An 18,721-nucleotide genomic window follows, 5' to 3' on the forward strand; every position below is an offset into this window, starting at 1 on the left:
TTCCACTTTGAATTGTGTTAATTGGTTACATTACATGTATCCCTCATTAGAGAGCCACATGCCATAGACAGGAAAACTAAGGCAAGAGAAAATCTTTCTCACCTTACCTGGCAGAGCGCTGTCACAAAGCATGTTTCAATAAAAGTTTGTTAAATGAGAGAATAATTGACTGAATTCAGATTAATCCTAGATGATGTAACCCATTGAGCTAGGAGGAGGAAGGGCAAGGTGTGCTGGGTCACTGGTAACTTAGAGGCAACAGTTTGGAGGTAACTTTAAAAAGTTGACCAGTTAAAGGCAACCTTTACAGGAAAGAGAACGGCTTAGGGGAAGCAACTCTGCCCGCTCTATTCTCTCCTCCTTTTTTGTCACTTCTTGTGGTATGTGAAACCCAAGCTCCATGTCTAGAGTGGGAAGAGCACTTCTCGACAGGAGCAGGAAGAGGAAGCCCGACTAGGAAGTGTCACAAACCTGAACTGACAATCGCCACATAGACAACTGGAAGGGGGTGGGGAGTGGAAGCCACGTGTACTACACAGGGATTCTTCAACCCTAAATATAACAGCATGGTAACACTAGACTCAGAATTTCAGACTGGTCTATGGCTGAAAAATAGTGTTCTCTGATGAGGTAAGTGTTTTGGGGCTGCAAAATACTTTGTTGAATAATGACCTACAAATTAACTGCATATAGATACAGAGAATGATAAAAAGAATGAAGGGTAAAAGGGGGGCTGTTTAATACTTAAAATGCAGAAATAAACATGGGATAAATTTATTGAATTATTTCTTTATAATTTTAGACCTAGGATCTTAAGAGGTAGAAACCGTTTATGTCTGGTGCCTCCACTTTCCTCATCTATAAATGGGAACAGTAATAATACCAAGATTTCTGTGAGCATTAAATACAAAGATCTTAGAATAGGTTTGGCGTGGTAAGAATCTAGTTTGTGTTAGTTATTACTATTAATATTACTATTATCATTCATTAAAGACTAATTCCGTGTGAAGAGGTCTCAACAAGGATAAAAAGACAAAAAAGTGTAAGTATGCTCTGAAAACTTAAAATTGTTCCCATTCATGTAAGGAACCATTATTACTCATAATCTTTTCTTTGGATGTTTTAAGGTATAACTAAGGGGAATGAAATAACAGTTAGCAAAGGAACCCTCCACCGTAAGTCAGGAGAAAGCACGCATGGGAAAGGGCGCAGGCAGCGGGCACCACGGGTACCGCCGCCCACGTGCGCAGGCACTGGCTCCGGAAGCACAGGTGAGCTCCCCGAAACCAAACAACTTCTGCTCAGTTCTCAAGGTACTTTTTTCTTTCAAGATTTGGACCACCTCATTCTTCAAGTTCTGTTAGCAGGAAACTAAACAAGTTATCAAGTCAAATTAACTTGGGAAATGGTTGAATGATCAGTAAACCTATTATTTATATCCCTTATTGCTTCTTTCCACCCAAATATGAAAGAAATGCTATTTCCCACCAGTAATTTAGAAAATCTCGACAAGTGTCTGGTAGAGAAGACTGGAATCATCTGTGATCTCAATCCCTGGAGATAACTGCTCTTATGGTTTGGTTGATGCTGTGTTTAGCATATACCAAGTAAATGAATGTTTAAAAATCACAGGCATGTGAATATATTAACATTCATTTAATCATTCTTTTTGTTGAATATTTAGGTTTACATTTTTCACTATGATAAGACTGTGACAAACATCGTGTTATGCAGGTTTTTCTGATCAGCGATGTGACCAGTGCATACCTGCTCTCCTCTGTAGATGACATACTCAGCATACGCCAGCCCATTCACACTCGGTCTCCCAATGACGGAGTGATGGCCTGGGGGAGCGTGAGCCATTTTCATGGTGCTGAACTGCAGAAAGGACTTGCCAAGGGTCACTCTACAGAAAAGCATTTGTCTGGAAAAAGAAAAAAGGAAAGCAACACCTTGGTGGAGGTTTTAAATCCCAGAATGATGTAACAGGTAGGTTTATCTGTTTTTCAAAATAGCTGACACAAGGCGAGCTACTTTAAATGTCACTTTGGGTTTTGTGAGTAGGAACGGGATGAGATTTGATATTAGCAGGCTCAATACTTAAAGTGTAAGTTTAGAGTGGTTTTGGTGTGGTTTAGAAATCAGTCACAAAACATCTGGCAAGTTCTGACTAGTGGAAAAAGACAAACACTAGTGAAAACTGAGTTCTGGAAGGAGGGGTGAGGATGGATAGGAGGAAAGTGAAGAAAGTAAGCCGATGGCTGCAGCATCTGAAATTAACATTGCGTTTACTCATTATGAACAAGTAAAGACTCAAATGAGAGAAATAGTGGAAGTGGGTTAAAAACTTAAATGCATGACTGAAAGTTATCCTACCTGAGTGAAGCATGAATTGGGCAGTTGTTAAATACTGATAGAGGTAAAAAGAAAGATTGATTTGGGAAGAAAGTGTATTATATAAACTAAGGGTTGGCAAACTATGGGCCAAATCTAGTCTGCCACCTGTTTTTATAAATAAAACTTCACTGGAACACAGCCACACGCTCATTTATACATTGTCTGTGGCTCCTGCACTCCAAGGGCAGAGCCGGGTCAGTGCGACAGGGATCATACAACTGCAGAGCCTACCATATTTACTATGTGGCCCTTTAAAATAAAAGTTTGTAAACCCTTAATAAACATTTTAACATTTCAGTAAACATTTTAACCTTTAATCTTAACCAGTTATTCAATCAGACAGCTTGTTTTCAGCAATGGAGTATGATCTTTGCACTATGACTAATCATAGATTTTGAGTCAACATTGTGCCAGACCCAGTGTAACTGGGTCCTGCCTGGCTGGCTTTTTCAGTGTGATGCTTGCTACTGCTGACCCTCTGGGATGCTGGCTTGGCATCAGCTGTATTTTCTTGTAGTTCCTAGAGGAAAAGGTTTTGCTCTGCATTAGAAGGAAGCTTTTTGAGCCCTGTTTTCACATCGTGCAGCACTATGGTGTCACGGGCTTCTGCCCACTCAGCCGGCTGGGCCCACTGGCACGGCTACTCCCAGTGTCCAGTCGGTCACACAAAGCTGACCTCACAGGCCCTTGCTTCCTGCCGTCTGCTTCCTGCCCCAGGGCTCCCCGCGGCTGTGGAGACGGGGGAAGATGCGGGCCCCGCCTAGCTGGCGCATGGGCCTGTACTGGCTCAGGGCTTGTGTGCATCCTGCAGATGCAGCAGCCCCAGGGCGGGATACCGATGCCCTTCGGGGTAAATGCTGAGCAGTGCGAGACAGGAGCCAGCAGGTAAATCCACCTCTCCCCTCCCACGATGTACTGCTCTGAGACACAGTAGTTCAGACTGTGAGCCCACGTCCCACGGACTGAGCAACCAGCAGCACTGAGGCAGCTCCCTCTTTGCTCGGCATCTTTCTCTACCTCCTTTCTGTGCTGTCACTCCTGCTTCCTTGAGGCTGTACTTGCCAAGAAAGTGCTAGTACATATACCTCTGCTTCAGGTTCTGTTTGCTAGGAAACCCTGGCCAAGATGTGTCTTAATTTTTATGAGCAACTGGTAATCCTCATGTAGATTCACTTTTATTGCTTATTTAGGAGTTTGGTTTGAAGCAATAAAGGAAATTTCTGCATGTTATATACTGCTGGGAATTTTTATGTGCTTTTAATTTTAACCCCAGTGACCTTAAGAGGATGAAGTTTCCTTCTGGACATAGGGAATCTGTCCTAGGACTGCTGATGGCTATAGTATTTTTCACAACGTAACTGAGAGGTAAGTTTTAAGGTCAACAACTATAATGAATTTCAAGGTTACGGATCTTTTTGAGGTTTCAAGTGAATTATAAGGTATCTTATTAATGTGACTTTGCAATCATAACGCATCTGGTTAACTTAAAGAGAAGTGCGAAAAACTGCAAACTTTGTAAAGCTCAATTCTTTTGTATTTTTTCCAATGGCAGGGAAGGGAATGGCATTTTTTCACTGACTTCAGAGAGTACACTATTATTTTCTCCATTTTCTGAGTTTTTAAAACCTTATGTAAAAAAACTAATACTCATTTGTTTACTATTTAATTTCATAGTTAATATTCTGAAGTTGGACTTCACAAGGCTAATTATATACTCTGCCTTAAATCATTAACTAGCAATATCAGAAGCAAATTAACAATTCTGCTTGTTTATAGAAGTTTTGTGTTTTAGTTCAAATGTGATTAGAGCTAGAGGTACTTTGTTCTACAGAAATAATTCTCAACTTTGTTCTGAATTCGAAGCAAGGCGAGTAGAGCCCAGGGAGAAAGTGGAGGTGGAGGGAGCTTCGCTGTAATCTGTGACGGGCTGGCAGCTGGCTTTCCCCACCACTGCTGTCAGCTCTGCTGTCATTACTCCTATTAGGGCAGGGGCTGATAAGCTATTCCTATCTGACCCCCTAACAGTCTGACCCATTAGAAGTAAGCCTGAGGCTAACCTGTGACTTCTGCAGAGCCTGAGAAACTCACCTAGGTCATGACCTGAGGACAGCAACCATTACACAAAAGGCAAGACGCTCACCTGTGACATATGTAACATGACCGATCTTTGTGCGTGGGGCAGCCTGTTCCTCCACCAATTCCATAAACATACTGGTTGCTTTTAGAGGAGTTTTCTGCAAAATAAATCCCGGCACCAAACATTCCTCCTATGTACGCATGTCGCTCATCAAACCCTTTATGAATAATGGCATTAATGAAAGGAGAACCTACAATATAAAGAAAGATTCGTTTTGAGCCCTTTTCTAGAATCTCATTAGCTGCATACTATTTGCACTGGGAAAATTAATATTAACTATGCCCCGATGAAAAGTTGATTTTTTACGATGGCCTTCTACACAGACATTATTAGCATGAACTAGAATCTTATCAGACACCCACGGTATTCTCCAAGCAAGGATGTTTTACAAACTTTGCAGACAGCATGAGGTTTAAGACAGCAAAGTACAACGTGGCTTTGAAAACTTACTTTAAGCAAAAATAGATAATCTGATAAACTGAAACAATTTCAGAAAAGTTATTTTTATTGTACATGCCCTGGAACGCCCATACTAACATGTAATGGTACCCAACATATAATTTAAACAAATCAAAACAAACCATCTTTAACATAACACTGATACAGCTAATAACATAGGCTTTCGCCTTATCCGAATTTGAAAAGCCCAGACCCAGAGGGACCATGACGCTCACCGTGAAACAACATGCGCTCGTTGTGGTGGTTGTGATTCTCCTCAGACACCTCCTTTTGTCTGTGACAGAATCGTTCTCTCAACTTCTTGTTGACAACTTTTTGAATCTTTGAGGATGAGAAAGAAAGAAAGGCAAATTAGTGAGGTGTATATTAATTGGCAGTATGATTTAAAATAAAGTGTTTTCCTTTAGAAAGGTTTAATTTTTGTTTCTTTTGTTTAAAACATTATTTAAAAATGACAAAGTTGCAGGTGAGTGTCATTTAGTTACTAATCTGGCCTTTAGTGAAAGAATTTTCAGTTAGGGTTTTTGTTTGTTTTCTGCAGCAGACCTAGCTCTACCTCAAAAATCATCTGAGGACTTATTGAATTTGAGGAATCTGTACTTTTTGAAAAGCTCCCCAGGTAATTCTGATGGGCACTGGTGTGACTTCCAGAGGTCCAACTACCCAAAGGGCTAAGCCAGTGCTCAACAGATTTTATTCATCTTCATGACACCCCTTTGAAAACAGCACATAGCAGTGGTCACTTATTCCATGTCTGAAATAAGAAGATTAAGAGATACATACATTCTGACAGAAATCCATGACTCAGTTAGTTGGAAAACCCAGGACTTTAATGCTACTTGGAAATGGTGACAACAGAAATCAGTCAGCTGTGGTCCAAACCTGTGGGTGAACTGGCAGTCTTAGCACCATATTTGCGTCACCAATACCAGCAGATCTAGCCTGTATTTGAGTTTCAGGCAAGCTGTGTGGTCTAATTTTCACCCCAAAATTTAAAAAACTTACTTACTCGGATGACGTTGTATCTGTTGAAGATGCCGCCAGCATTACCGCCATCTCTGTGTTCTCGAATCGTACTCTGCATCTATAGAACAAGGTAAAATAACTTTCTGAAAACATGCCAGTGTGTAATTCTGGAGACACTCCTGTTGTTTTCAACATTTCAATTCTATTATTTTGTTTCACTGATGAATCGACGACTCAGCATTAATAAACAAGTCTACTATAAATTGATCTAGTTAAGTAAGTATTTCTGGTGAAAAGTAGTCATAGACAGAAATATTGAACTGCATTTTCTATTTGTTTCTAATAAAAGCTTTGAAAGGTTTTTCTATAAACACAGTGGGGTGAAATATCACCTTATACGTCATCTCCGTTACTATTTCATGTTATTGAGGAGAAGCGACACTGTGATTAAGTCAAACTAGAAGGCCTCACATTTGACTAATACCCTATTGGTTAAAAATTAATTCGTGTTCCCTAGGTGAAAAATTCCATACAATGTCTTTACTTTGGGATCTCAAAGTATATCCAGGGGAAGCTGGATGTAATGTGTAAGTGGAGAAAGTTTCTTCCGAGCACTACTTTTCTTTCTTCCACTCTCCAAGTTAAAAATTGTGATGAAAACGTAAAATGTTTTATATACATAAATGTGTCATAGAATGGACTCAAAGAGTTGATTTACTTTGCTGCTCCAGGGAGGAGGAGGAGGCAGCGGCTAGGGTCTCTGTCTCTGTCTGTATGTCTGTCTCTCTTCCTTTCTAATGGAGGAGGAAGAGGTTAGTGTCTCTGGGTCTGTCTCGTTCTTTTAAATGGAATAGGAGGAGGAAGAGGCTAGTGTCTCTGTCACTGTCTCTTTCTTTTTCATAGAGTTGGAGGAAGAATAGGAAAAGGCTAGTATCTCTGTCTCTTTCTAACGGAGGACAGGAGGCTAATGTCTCTGTTTCTGTCTCTTTCTTTCTAATGGAGGAGGAGGAGGAGGATCTCCAGAATCCAGATGCATCAAGATAGAATAACAGATAGCAAGTCACCATGAGGCAATGTAAGACAAGCTTACCTCTTGGAAAAACAGGTTTAATCACAGGTTTCAGGAAAAGATAATTAAAAACTTTGATGCACGTTACCTCTTCTTCTACTGACTGATATTCCTTATCTTCTGGAGCAAGATCCAGCAAAATAGTTCCCTGATTAACACAGTGAAAAGTCAAATAAGGATTGGTTCCTGTAGGAAAGAAGATAACATACTAAACAAAAGTTCGCACTATCAGGCTTTGCTTTTAGGGAAAACTGTCATAAATAACATTTTAGAACAAGTCTGTTATTTTCAATTTGAATCTAACATATAAAGTTAGATTAAATAAAGTGCATCCAAAGACAAGAGGAGTAATGGAGATGTGTTTGTGTGCAGTTTTCTCTGTTCTTACAGAGTTCCTTATACACACAGCAGGGCTCAACAATTATTTGACCTGAACTCATTTATGAACATACATGATTCTGATGAAAAAGAAAACACAATGTTGTCAGGTCTAAAATACAAGAATTATCCTCTAAAAGACCTATCCTATGTGAGGTGGCTTGAAATGGTCTCTTACAAGTTTAAAATAGATTATTATAAATTTCATTATCCTTGTTAATTTAATACAGATAAATAAGCAAGACTCAAGCTCAATGCCTGCAGATGTTTCCTTTCATGTCACTCTTACAAACCTCTGCAGACTAACTCGGGTTGTTTCCTTTCTCTCCCTTTGTGTTCCTAGAGCAAAAGCACTTCTAACCAACAGAGAAATGATAAACATGGAGGCAAACAATGGAGAAAGACAGGAGGCTTGTAACAGCAAAGTACATGGAAAAGGACTGATCTGACAAAGGTACAAGATGAGGTAAGAGAGAAAGGTCAGGTTATGAAAATCCATGTGATGAATGTCTGATTTTATCCTGAAAGCAATAGGATTCTATTAAAGGATTTTAAGCAGCGGAATGATATGATCATTTAGTCACTTTGAAAAGAGTCTTCTGGTTATAATGCAGGGAAGATCCTGGAGGGGAGGCAAAGGTGACTGTCGGAGATAAGTGGGAAGGTGGTTGTAACTGACCAGGAGAGAGGTGACAGTGACATGGATTAGGTGACAGCAGTGGGGAAGGACAAAACAGAGATACTTGGGATATTAAGTACTGGGAGAGAGGGAAGAATGACTGATTTCTAGCCAGACCAACTAGAGGGGGCGCGATGCCAAGGCAGGAGATGGGGAGGGCTGGAGGTGCTGCTCCAGCCGAGCTCATGAGCTCTGGGGTCAGGCCACCCCATCAAATGCCAGCCCGGACACTTACCTCATACCACTCATTTCTGAAATTTACTGATTTTTTTTTTAACAGCTTACCTTGTTGTCCACCTAGGAGTCTTTCTACTCCTTTGATTAATTTATGGCGGTGTCCATATGCATTGATACCTATTTCTTTCAACTCTTCATGACCCATATCAGCCAATACATCTAGTGTAATCTGAAAAATGGAACAGAATTGCTAAATTGTTAACAGTTCCTCAGATTATGAAAACTCTTCCATTTGTCTTCAATGCTATAGTATCCAAACTAAGAAAATTCTTCTTTCCTTTATAAGCATGAACCTACAATCTTAAAGTTGCCTTGATAATTTTATCAGCTTTTTGCTCACTTGAAATACTTACTCTGCTTTTAGTCAATGGAGAATTAAAATGGGAGAAACAATGCTATAGAAATATAAAATAACCTTTGCTATTTTTCCTTCTGATTATTTAATTCTACTGCATTTTGCTTGCCTCAAGATATGAGGGAACAACCAGTGGCTTGAAAATGGGGAAATAGCAGATCTCAGCGTCCTGCAGGTAGCAGAGATGAATGTAGGGGAAAGGTAGAGATGTTCAGCACAATGAAACAGAATCTGGCAAAAGAAGAAAGCTTTAGGTAAGTAGGATTTAGGTAAAGAGAAGAACTTCCTAGTGCTAAGAAGTATTCAAGCATGGAAAAGGCTGCCTTAGAAGATAGTGAGATTTATATCACAAGTATGTAGATTATCGACCATTTTATATTGGAGCTATATAAAGAATTCCAATTTGGAGAAGAAAAGAGAGAAATGGTTTCTAAGCTCTCTTATAAATTCTCAGACTAATAATCTCTGAAGCCTAACATACACTCTATTTTTGTACAGAACAGGTTTTAAAGTTTTGGTTATTCCTCCCTGTAGATGGAGATGGTTAGATACATCTGAGTTGTGGTAGCTGAGTCCTTTGTTGACTAAAAGTAACTGTGACTCTACCGCCACCCGGTGGCGGTGTCCTGAACTCACAGGGTGAAATCTTGGGCAGCCACATTTCTTGAGGGATGCACTGCAATTTTCACCTCAGAAGCAGCTGGCCCTGTGATAATCCAAATACTACTTCACAAGATTAGCCTTTGATTTTCTCTTTCCTTGGGAAAAAGAGAAATCCTTTTATAGACACTTTTCCAAACTCAAACGAGGTATTTTTATCTATCCATAGCTCTACCTTTATACTTGTACCTAACGTTTAAAAAACTGACAAATTAAGTCTGGATCTCTGATTTTTACTGTCAGAATGAAATAATGAGTCTCATCTTCTCAGTGTAAAAAGCATACATCATTTGTTCTTTGGAAATAATTTACTATACTGCTCCTCAGTGGCCACTTAAGAAATAATCGCTCCATTGCACAAAATGGGTAATTCACTTCCAATCACCCAAAGGAAGTTTTTAGCAGAACTTCTAAAAAGCAACAGTTCTGAAACATACAACTTTGAGACAACAGCTGGCCACATAACAGGAGTCTTCACATTTTTAGCTAGATGTGACTGTAATATAATTTGGAAACCATGCACAAGGTTTACTACATTATTGATATTCCATTTTTTTCCTTCTAAACTTCACATAAGGCTGACATGAAAACAGGATCTCATATCTGTGTTCTTATCTATGTGGTAGCTTCAATTCAAAGAGTTCTTAGCTTTTCTGAATTGATACACGTCTGAAAAAAACAGAAACTAGGCCTAGGCAAAACATAGTATTAGGTTCTCCAAAAGAAATGGAGAACATTTGATACATTTGTTCATTATATAGCTCCAATCATAAAATACTTTATTTAATCCTCACAATGACCTGTGAAACACTACTAACATCCTTATGAGGAAAATGAGGCTCAGTGAAGTCATAAAAATAGTAGAACTGAAATGTATTTGTCTTTCCCTTGCTTATTTTTCTTAAAAGGGATAACTAGAAAGCTGAAATAGCTAAACATTAAATTCAGTTGCTTTGAGATACATGGTACCCAACTGTCCCCATATTTATTGGCACTAGAAACTGGAAAACCTTAAATGATAAGCTGAAGCATTTAGATTTATGTTAATTTGTTCATTCATCCATTCATACATAATTATATTTAATGAGTATCTTCTATATGCTAAATACTTCCAAAACAAAAGTAACTAGTTAAATATTTAATTTAATTCTAAAACAACCCACAATAGCTCAGAAAGGTAACTGATCCAAACTGGCAGAGAAAGAGTGGGGCCAGGAAACAAAGAGACCACCACCACTACAGAGCATGCTGTTTCCTCTACCAAGGAGATAAAAGGTAAACAGAAGAAAGGTAAATGTTTTGGAGGAATCCCTGTGGGAACTCTTAAGAAAGATATTTACTAGCTTGAGGCCATAAGTAAGCCTGGGAATTAGGAAGGGGGTCAGGAAAGGTTCTTAGAAGAAGGTAGTAATTCAGCTAAGGAGGACTTAATCAGGCAGAGGAAGAAGGGAAGGGTGTTTAAGACAAAGGGAAGAGCATGTGCAAAAGGAAAATCAAGTGAGAGAATACAGGACATTTGAGAAACTCTAGCAATAAAGTTCAAAATGGTTAGAGTCTAATGTATATGTAGGATTAAAAGGAAGTAATACACATTAAATGGAAGAATCAACATATTGATCAAAAAAAAGAAAACACAGAAATTATTCTGGCAAAAGGAAAATCAATGGAACTATTTACTCAGAACAAAACTGTAGTGAAAAAGGTAAGAATGAAACTGATGAAACCAGGATAAGCTGTCAAAAGGACCAACTGTAAGACTAAACTATTAAACTCAATAAAATGAGATAATCAGGCCACAAGAAATCAGCTACTGTAAAAGAGAACATGTAAAATTAAAAAATTAAAATTAATGACGTAAACTGAAAGAACAGAACTTGAACTCTTGAAAAACGGTCAACTGGAGTTACTTGTCTGAATTGGGGTCTTTGTTTTATTAAGCAAAGATTTATGAAATTGCACAGTTTCTGTGGATATGATCTGGGAAGTAGGAAGATGGCTGGAACACGGCTTTAGTAGAGGATACTGCTTTTAAAACAGCTTTAATACCTTCAGGGAAAGAATAAGGGAAAGAGAATCTTACTGTTTTAGGATACTCTCATAAGAAATCTCCAAATCAGAGGATGAATCAATGGTAGGTGAAGCTTAAAGGAAAAAATAAATTATTATAGCAGCCAATTAAGTCCTCACCACCAGACAGAAGACACATCTGATGTTTTATTTAAAAAACTGGCACAGAAACACAAGACTGGGAATTTTAACTATCTGGACTTCTGAAAGTATTATTATATTTTACATTAAGGCAAGTGATAAATTAAATGCCTTATTCAGAATCAAGGCCACCTTTTAGTCCAGTGCTATTTTTACTTAATTCTTTTGATCATTAAGAGCATTAAAGATGAACTACAATAAATCATATAAAGAAATCTAGCTTAAAAGAAAGACATCAGAAAATCTTAACAGTGTAACGGATATGAAAAAGACCTGTGGTTTTCAATTAACTCTATAAACCGACTATACGCCTACAAAGAAGTCAGAATGTGGCAAAGAGTCTAGTGAAGAATGTGGACAGTATGTCCATGAAACGAATAATTGAAAAAGGTGAATTTATGCTGAATTAGGAGAAACTTTGTACAGGTGGGTGGTTGGAAGGTAAATCCATGATAAGTCGACGAGGTCTTAGAAATAGAAGGGCTATTATTATGTTGTAGTGAGCTGAATGGTGGCCCTCAAAAAGATATGCCCGTGTTCTAAGACCCAGAACTTGTGAAGGACCTTAAGTAGAAACCTTTTTACATCTTTGCAGATGTAGAGTCAGTTAAGAATCTTGAGTGAAGGAGATCATCTAGGATTATACGGGTAGGCCTTAACCTCCCAGCAAGTGTCCTTACAGAAGACACACAGAAGAGAAGACGGACACAGAGAAGGCGAGGTGAAGATGGAGCCAGAGACTGGAACGATGTGACCACAAGCCTAAGGGGCCTAGAAGCCAGCAGAAATGGAACAGATGCTCCCTAGAAACTCTACAGGGCATGCAGCGCTGCCGACACCTTGATTTTGAACTTTAGGCCTCCAGAACTGTGACGGAAAAAATTTGTGTTGTTTAAGCCACAGGTCTGTGGTAATTTGTGATGGCAGCCCTATGAGTCTAATACATTGATTGGAGGTTAGACTTCTGTGCAAAACAGGGTAAATGTAAACATGAGACTAAGGGATTATGCATGTGGCAGATTTGGGTGCACTTTAAGTTACAAGCATTTTATTATACCTGCCCAAATTTTAACAAGTTAGTTACCTTCCTACATGTAGAATTACCCTTTTTACATCCATCTGGGAGAATGACTTAGTGATCTCTAAAGACCCCTTCCATTCTAAGATTCTATGTGTATCAATAATAGTTAATTCAAACTTGGGAATTTATTATTATTTAATATTTAGTGGTAATGAAATCATACATTGGTAAGTTAAAAACTCATCATCCTGTATAAAATCAGAACAAACAGAAGGATTTTAATTCATAAACATCCTAATGATGACTTCATACCGAGACCTTCACAGGCATTTCAGATATATCTAAACATAGGCTAGGTCTATGAGCATAGGGCCAAGTTTTGGTTCAACATTATTTTAGGCTCCAACTAGACAATGGAAACTTCATAAAGGAGCAATTTAAAAAAGGTACACTTACCCATTAATTTGCTTTCCAATTTAATGGACAATTGCTTCATGAAGGTTTTGCTAAACAGTTAACATAATTTCACACTGGTTTTAAGTGGGGTCTAGTCACATTAGTAATAAAATGAGATGAATACAGGCTAACACTTTGGAAACAAAATAATGAGGGAAGATTCTGAAAACATTCTTTTGAGGTGGGCCCAAGTTTTGACATGTAATAAAACTTACTAAGCCAGACTGCTTATAAAGATATAACAAAATAACAGACTTCAATCATCTGTTACCAGATTCCTCTAGCTCCATCAGAACTCTGAGTTTTAAAATAGCAGTTAAGAAGCAAAACAGAAAGAACAAGTGGCAATTAATAACTTTATATAATTGAGTCTTTTAAATTATATATATATATATATATATGAGTTTACCTGTTCTGTTTCAAAGATGTCCCGAAGGTGTTCAAGACCAAGGCTTTTCAGAAATTGACTGATATTCATGTCAAGACCCGCAACTAAAACAGACATATATTAAGGTTTTTCAGAAAGAAGCTTATCAATCTAAAGGAAGTTCCTTAATGTATTTAAAGCCATGGCTCCCTGGCACCCCTGGCTGTGCAGATGGTTTCATATAAAGTAAAATAATCCATAATACATAAATTAAACTCACACACTTCAAATTATCTCTGAATTTGGTGGGGACGTAAAAGCTGAGTTTATCTTATCAGTAGAATTTATATTAATATTAAAAGCATAATATAATGCTTTTAGTGAAATATTTAACAGTTGGATTTAAAAATTCAAATTTACCAGCTGTTGTTTCAGTTTTCATTTCTTACATAATCTCTCAATTTTTCTGATATAACTTCAGTAATAAGACTCGGGAGTTTAAGCAGACATTATGGTTGGACAAGAATGGACTAGGATACACATAAGTAAGAACAAATGTAGATGGCAAGGTATTTACTCTGTGAAGACCTATTTCTTACAAACTGTTGTGTATATGAAAACTCGTATGTGGGATGTCTCTAGGTGTTTACTAATTACCAATAGAAAAAAGTGAATCTGTTCATTTAAAATACCAAAACCAAATATGTGTTCACAGGGTTACTCGCCTTCTCCTTCCTTCCTTTCTGCACCCGCTGCACCATCCGCAGTGTTGGCTGCTCCTCCTACCGCCAGCTCCGCTAAGGGGCCGGTGAGGTTGTCTATGCTGCTGGCAGCAGACAGGCAGGAGGGAGTGGATGCTGGTGAGATGAGAGAGGCACTCACTACAGTAGCCTGAGGTTTAAAACAGGTAGGTAAGGCCTCTGGGGGCATGGCATCTATCAGCAAAGCTCTGATATCATCAGCCTAAAATGATAACAAAAAAACACACAAAAAATTACATTTTAAATTGGTAAGTTTTTCACTAAGGACCAAACACTTGGTGAATTATCTCTTTAGTGAATGCTTCATTATTCCATACTGGTTTCTGATCATTCCTTCATTTTTCCTTCTCTGATCCAGAGTTCCCATTAGAGTCCCCATAGTTTCAGTACATATGGAGAAACTGCAATTTTTTAAAAATACTTCATCTTTTGAAGATGTAATGTACAGCTTGGTGACTATAGTTAATAGCCCTGTATTATTGTCTTGAAATTTGCGAAGAGTAGATCTTAAGTCTTCTCATTACACACATACAAATTAACTATGGAAAAAAAAAGTCCAAGAATGTAAACTATGTTGATTCCTAGAAACACTTTTAACACTAAATGAAAAGTGTACACACAATTGTTAATTACTAATTACAAATATATTCAAAGGATATGTAAGTTTAATAAAGATTTGAATAGAGTTAAATAAAATATTTCATCTTTCATCTAAAAGAAGCACATATCAGAATTTTGACAGTCTCTTCTTTAGGAGTTTCCATACTTACTATGTTTTGTTTACATTTAAACAATTAAAATAATTTTTGTTCAGTTATTTAGCACACACTCAATAGTTTAATGTACAATTAAAATCTGGTGAAATTTTAAAGGGCTAGTGCTTTAATTTGGCTAGCTCATTCATGAACTCCACAGCCGCTGTTAAGAGTATGTGGGAGGTAGCCAGCCATCAATTCCTTCCTCTGGGTACATCGTGTCTCTCCTCCCATCAAGAGGTGGCATCTATCTCCCTTCTCTTGAATCTGGGTTGCCTGTGAGTTGCTCTGACTGATGGAATGAAGAGGAAGTGATGTTCTGAGGCTTTTGACCTAGGCTTTAAAAGGACTGGTAGCTTCTACTTTTTCAGAAATCATCCTCCATGCTGTAAAGTATGGACTGGGCCACTGAGTGTGAGACACTGTGCAGAGAGGCCCTGGAGGAGTTAAGGCCATCCTAGACACCGCAGCCTGAGCTGAGCTTCCAGCTACTGGGAGCTGCATGAACAGCAGAACTGCCTGGCTGAGCCCAGTCAACCCACAGAACTGTGAGAAATTATACATCACTGTATTAAGCCACTCACTTGGTTTTGGTTAAGCTACGAAGTGTTTTGAAATTGTCTGTTACTCAGCAACAGATAGATAAAACAAAATGTGGCTTGGGAAATAAGAATTTCTAAATTATCGTGACCACACAGTAACTCCCTGATTTCCAGAAGGTTCAGTGTTTCTGTACTGCGTTTAATTCTGTAGTTAAATAACATTTCACCAAAAAAATTAATCACTGATTTTGAAAATATTTCTACAGTATATCAATGTACTTTCCCATCTTTGGAAGAATGATATAATGCCTAAAAGATAATTTTGATTTTGACTCTGACTTATTTCCTAGCCTCAGGTAAATTATCATGATCATCAGTTGTTCTAGAATAATACACCAAATGTAGAACATATTAAGACACTTTATTAAATGTAATTCTTTGAGGATACACTCTATATACATGTTTTTCTATGATTCATGTTTTCCCTACAAGTGGCAAAAAAAATTTAACTTACTGCTTAGTTTGCCTTAACAGTTTTAAAGTAAATTTAAAAAATGAAGACTTAAAAAAGTTCAGAAGGAAGGAACTTTGTTCTTCTAATGAATATATGTACCACCAAAGGTAAACCTGCTAAGCCCTGGAATTTACTGTCATCTCTGAAAGTATGAAAAGCAATACTAAATATTTTGAAATAAAGACTTACTGTTGCCAGATCTAAAGGTGTCTGACCTTCTTGGTTCTTCATAGTTGGATCTGCGCCATGTGCCAGGAGGAGGGCACAAAGCTGTGTCCTGCCTTTTTGGGCTGCTTCGTGAAGGGGAGTAAACGCCCACTTGTCTGTTGCATTCACACATGTGTTATATTTTATCAGCAATGCTGCGATGTCCACATGCTGAAGGAAAACAAAAGGATGCCAAGAGGTAAGAATGAAGTTTTGGGGAAAGCTTCAGGTACACTTGTTTTTATTTAACATTTCATTCCCTATTCTCTATTCTCATCCTTAATAGAAGTTTCTTCTATTAAAAAAAAGATTTATCACACCCTTCTACCTGTACTTTGGAGTCCATCTTTTCTTGCCTCCTCCAAAATCTTAGTTCCACAATTATTCTGTTACCCTGTAATTCTTCATGGGAGCTCTAAAAAAATTTTATTCGGCTATAACATATTCAGATCTATCTTAAAAACATATAAAGTGAAACTATTGCCTGATTCCAAGTCTCTTAATAATGGGCTAATCTGTCTGCCAAACTTTTCAAGCAAGCGTCCTATATCCACGCTTCTCTTATCTTCCCATTTCTCTTTCTAACCCACTGCAGCCTGATCTATTTATTGAAACACTCATCTCAAGGATTCTCAATGTTCTTTCTTCAGCTTTTGGGAAAGTAATGTAACATAACAAGAACAGCATTTTACAAAAATTAGTCTGTCGTATCCAAAGTGACTTATGGGGTGAATGAAATGTCAGCAGCAGACACATTAACTAATAAGCGGGGCGTGAGGCAACAAGGTCTCAAACTGTGATGGTTAGAGAAGGATGGAAAGGAAGAGCTGAATCTGAGAATTTTGGAGGGAAAAAAAATGGGTTTCAGAAAGACAAATTAACTACAGAGGACGAAAGAGGAAAAAAAAGTCAAAGATGACTACCTTTTTTCCCCTCTTAATTTGGTCTAGAAGGTTAAAAAACAAAGGTGGAAACATTAACAGAAACTGAGTAGCAGAAGTTTAAGTATGAATGAAACTATAAGAAAGATTAAGGTTCAGTTGGGGTATGTGGTTTTTGAGGTTAAATATCTATGTAATGTTTTGTAATGGTTTGACACAAAGGTCAGCACACAGAGAAGAGGGTCATTTCTTTGTTCACTTACTCTCTCTTACCCACTCACCCGCCAGCCAAACATTTGCTGAATACCTCTCTGAAGCTGATTTTAATGAGAAAGGGAAGAGATGGGGAAGGTAAAGACAGAAATAGCCCAGGATGGGGTTTAGGGGATGTTTCTTCATATTCTCCTTAAAAATTCCTTAAAATATTTTCTTTGCTCTTTTGAAGACACTCACTTCAAAAAGAACAAGCACTTCTTCTAAGGTAGTATTAAAGTTTTTTTAAAATATGATACAAATACTTCTTAATTTTAGGAAAAATAATTTCAGAAAACAAAATTCATTAGGAACTGCAAATCAGACAACTTCTAAGAAAGCTTCCACATTTGCTGACAATATAGGGACAAATAAAAAAAAGCATGATCAGAATGGGGCTTTCTGAGAACAGGCCATGTTCTATGATCTTTTGGGGATTATGAATGATATATCATCAATATAAAACTAACACAAAAGATAAAAATAGGTAGCTTCTGTAGTACTATCAAAATCACTTAAAACAAAACCAGGTAACTTATCTCCCTTACTCAAAGGGTATGTATTGAAAAGAAGCTATTTTGTTCAGTTAACCCAAAAGCATGGAGGCATTTGAAGCTTCTCCCCAGTAAGGTTATAGGGTATTTAAATTGTTTCTGATGATTCATTTTATTCTACTCCCATTTTTATTGGCAGAATAATATAATTTGGTGGAATTATTTGCATGGATTTTCAAAATTAGTACATGCAAAATTATGTGTGTGTAAAATAAAATGTATATATGGTACATATTATTAAGCTTTCTTTATATTAAATTTATAGCTTATGCTTGGAGAAACCAATTATGTGCTTATTAAATTTGCTGAAAATCATCTGAAAGAGCAATAAACTGGAAGGAGTATATTAACTACCCAAATAGACTAAAAACACAATTTTTAAGCCTTATTTTAAATGGCTACACTACTGGGACAAAAATACTAACTGAAATTTAAGGCTGACAAATCAATATGTAAGCTGCAACTGAGTTCTAAACATGCAAGAGCAAAGTATTGAATGGAAAGTCTAGAAAAGAAACTGAACTTTGCTGGAATGTTTTCAGGCGTCAGCTTAACATGGTTTCAAAATCCAGCTGCAACACAAAATGCTTTAAACGACAAATGCAACATAAAAACACTGCAAGGGCTCTAATTTAATTTTAGAAAGTTGGGAAGTAGGAAGAAGAAAAACATGCTTGGGCTCCAGTTAGAGCAATTTAGTTGTACAATGTCATGAAATTCCCCCAACATTATACATTTTAGAGAAAGCACTAAAAATTAATAAAGTTGAGAAAACTCAGCAAACTGATTTACTGTTATAATAGAAAACTATACACTTTGTGGTACATAAATATTAATGCCTTGCATTTATTGAATAGCAGAAAAAT

The 18,721-nt window shown here is 37.5% G+C and overlaps 1 protein-coding gene and 1 long non-coding RNA gene across 2 annotated transcripts in view; one reads left to right on the forward strand and one right to left on the reverse strand.

Annotated features, from left to right (window-relative positions):
* The window catches only part of TNKS (tankyrase), a 157,928-nt gene that overhangs the window by 5,843 nt on the left and 133,364 nt on the right, over positions 1–18,721 (reverse strand). Inside the window, exons 18-26 of the mRNA XM_006180445.3 lie at positions 16,151–16,339; positions 14,115–14,352; positions 13,432–13,514; positions 8,371–8,491; positions 7,117–7,214; positions 6,003–6,077; positions 5,209–5,314; positions 4,538–4,724; positions 1,768–1,924 (exon numbers count right to left, since the gene is read on the reverse strand). Of these exons, the coding sequence (XP_006180507.2) occupies positions 1,768–1,924; positions 4,538–4,724; positions 5,209–5,314; positions 6,003–6,077; positions 7,117–7,214; positions 8,371–8,491; positions 13,432–13,514; positions 14,115–14,352; positions 16,151–16,339 (1,254 nt within the window). The remainder of the gene's footprint in view (positions 1–1,767; positions 1,925–4,537; positions 4,725–5,208; positions 5,315–6,002; positions 6,078–7,116; positions 7,215–8,370; positions 8,492–13,431; positions 13,515–14,114; positions 14,353–16,150; positions 16,340–18,721) is intronic.
* LOC116660060 lies at positions 1,905–7,873 on the forward strand. Its single transcript, XR_004315425.1, has 3 exons — positions 1,905–1,989; positions 3,671–3,762; positions 7,750–7,873. It is a non-coding gene; the product is annotated as an uncharacterized LOC116660060 (long non-coding RNA).

The sequence above is a fragment of the Camelus ferus genome, chromosome 26 (genome assembly GCF_009834535.1).
Source record: "Camelus ferus isolate YT-003-E chromosome 26, BCGSAC_Cfer_1.0, whole genome shotgun sequence".
Taxonomy (NCBI): Eukaryota; Metazoa; Chordata; class Mammalia; order Artiodactyla; family Camelidae; genus Camelus; species Camelus ferus.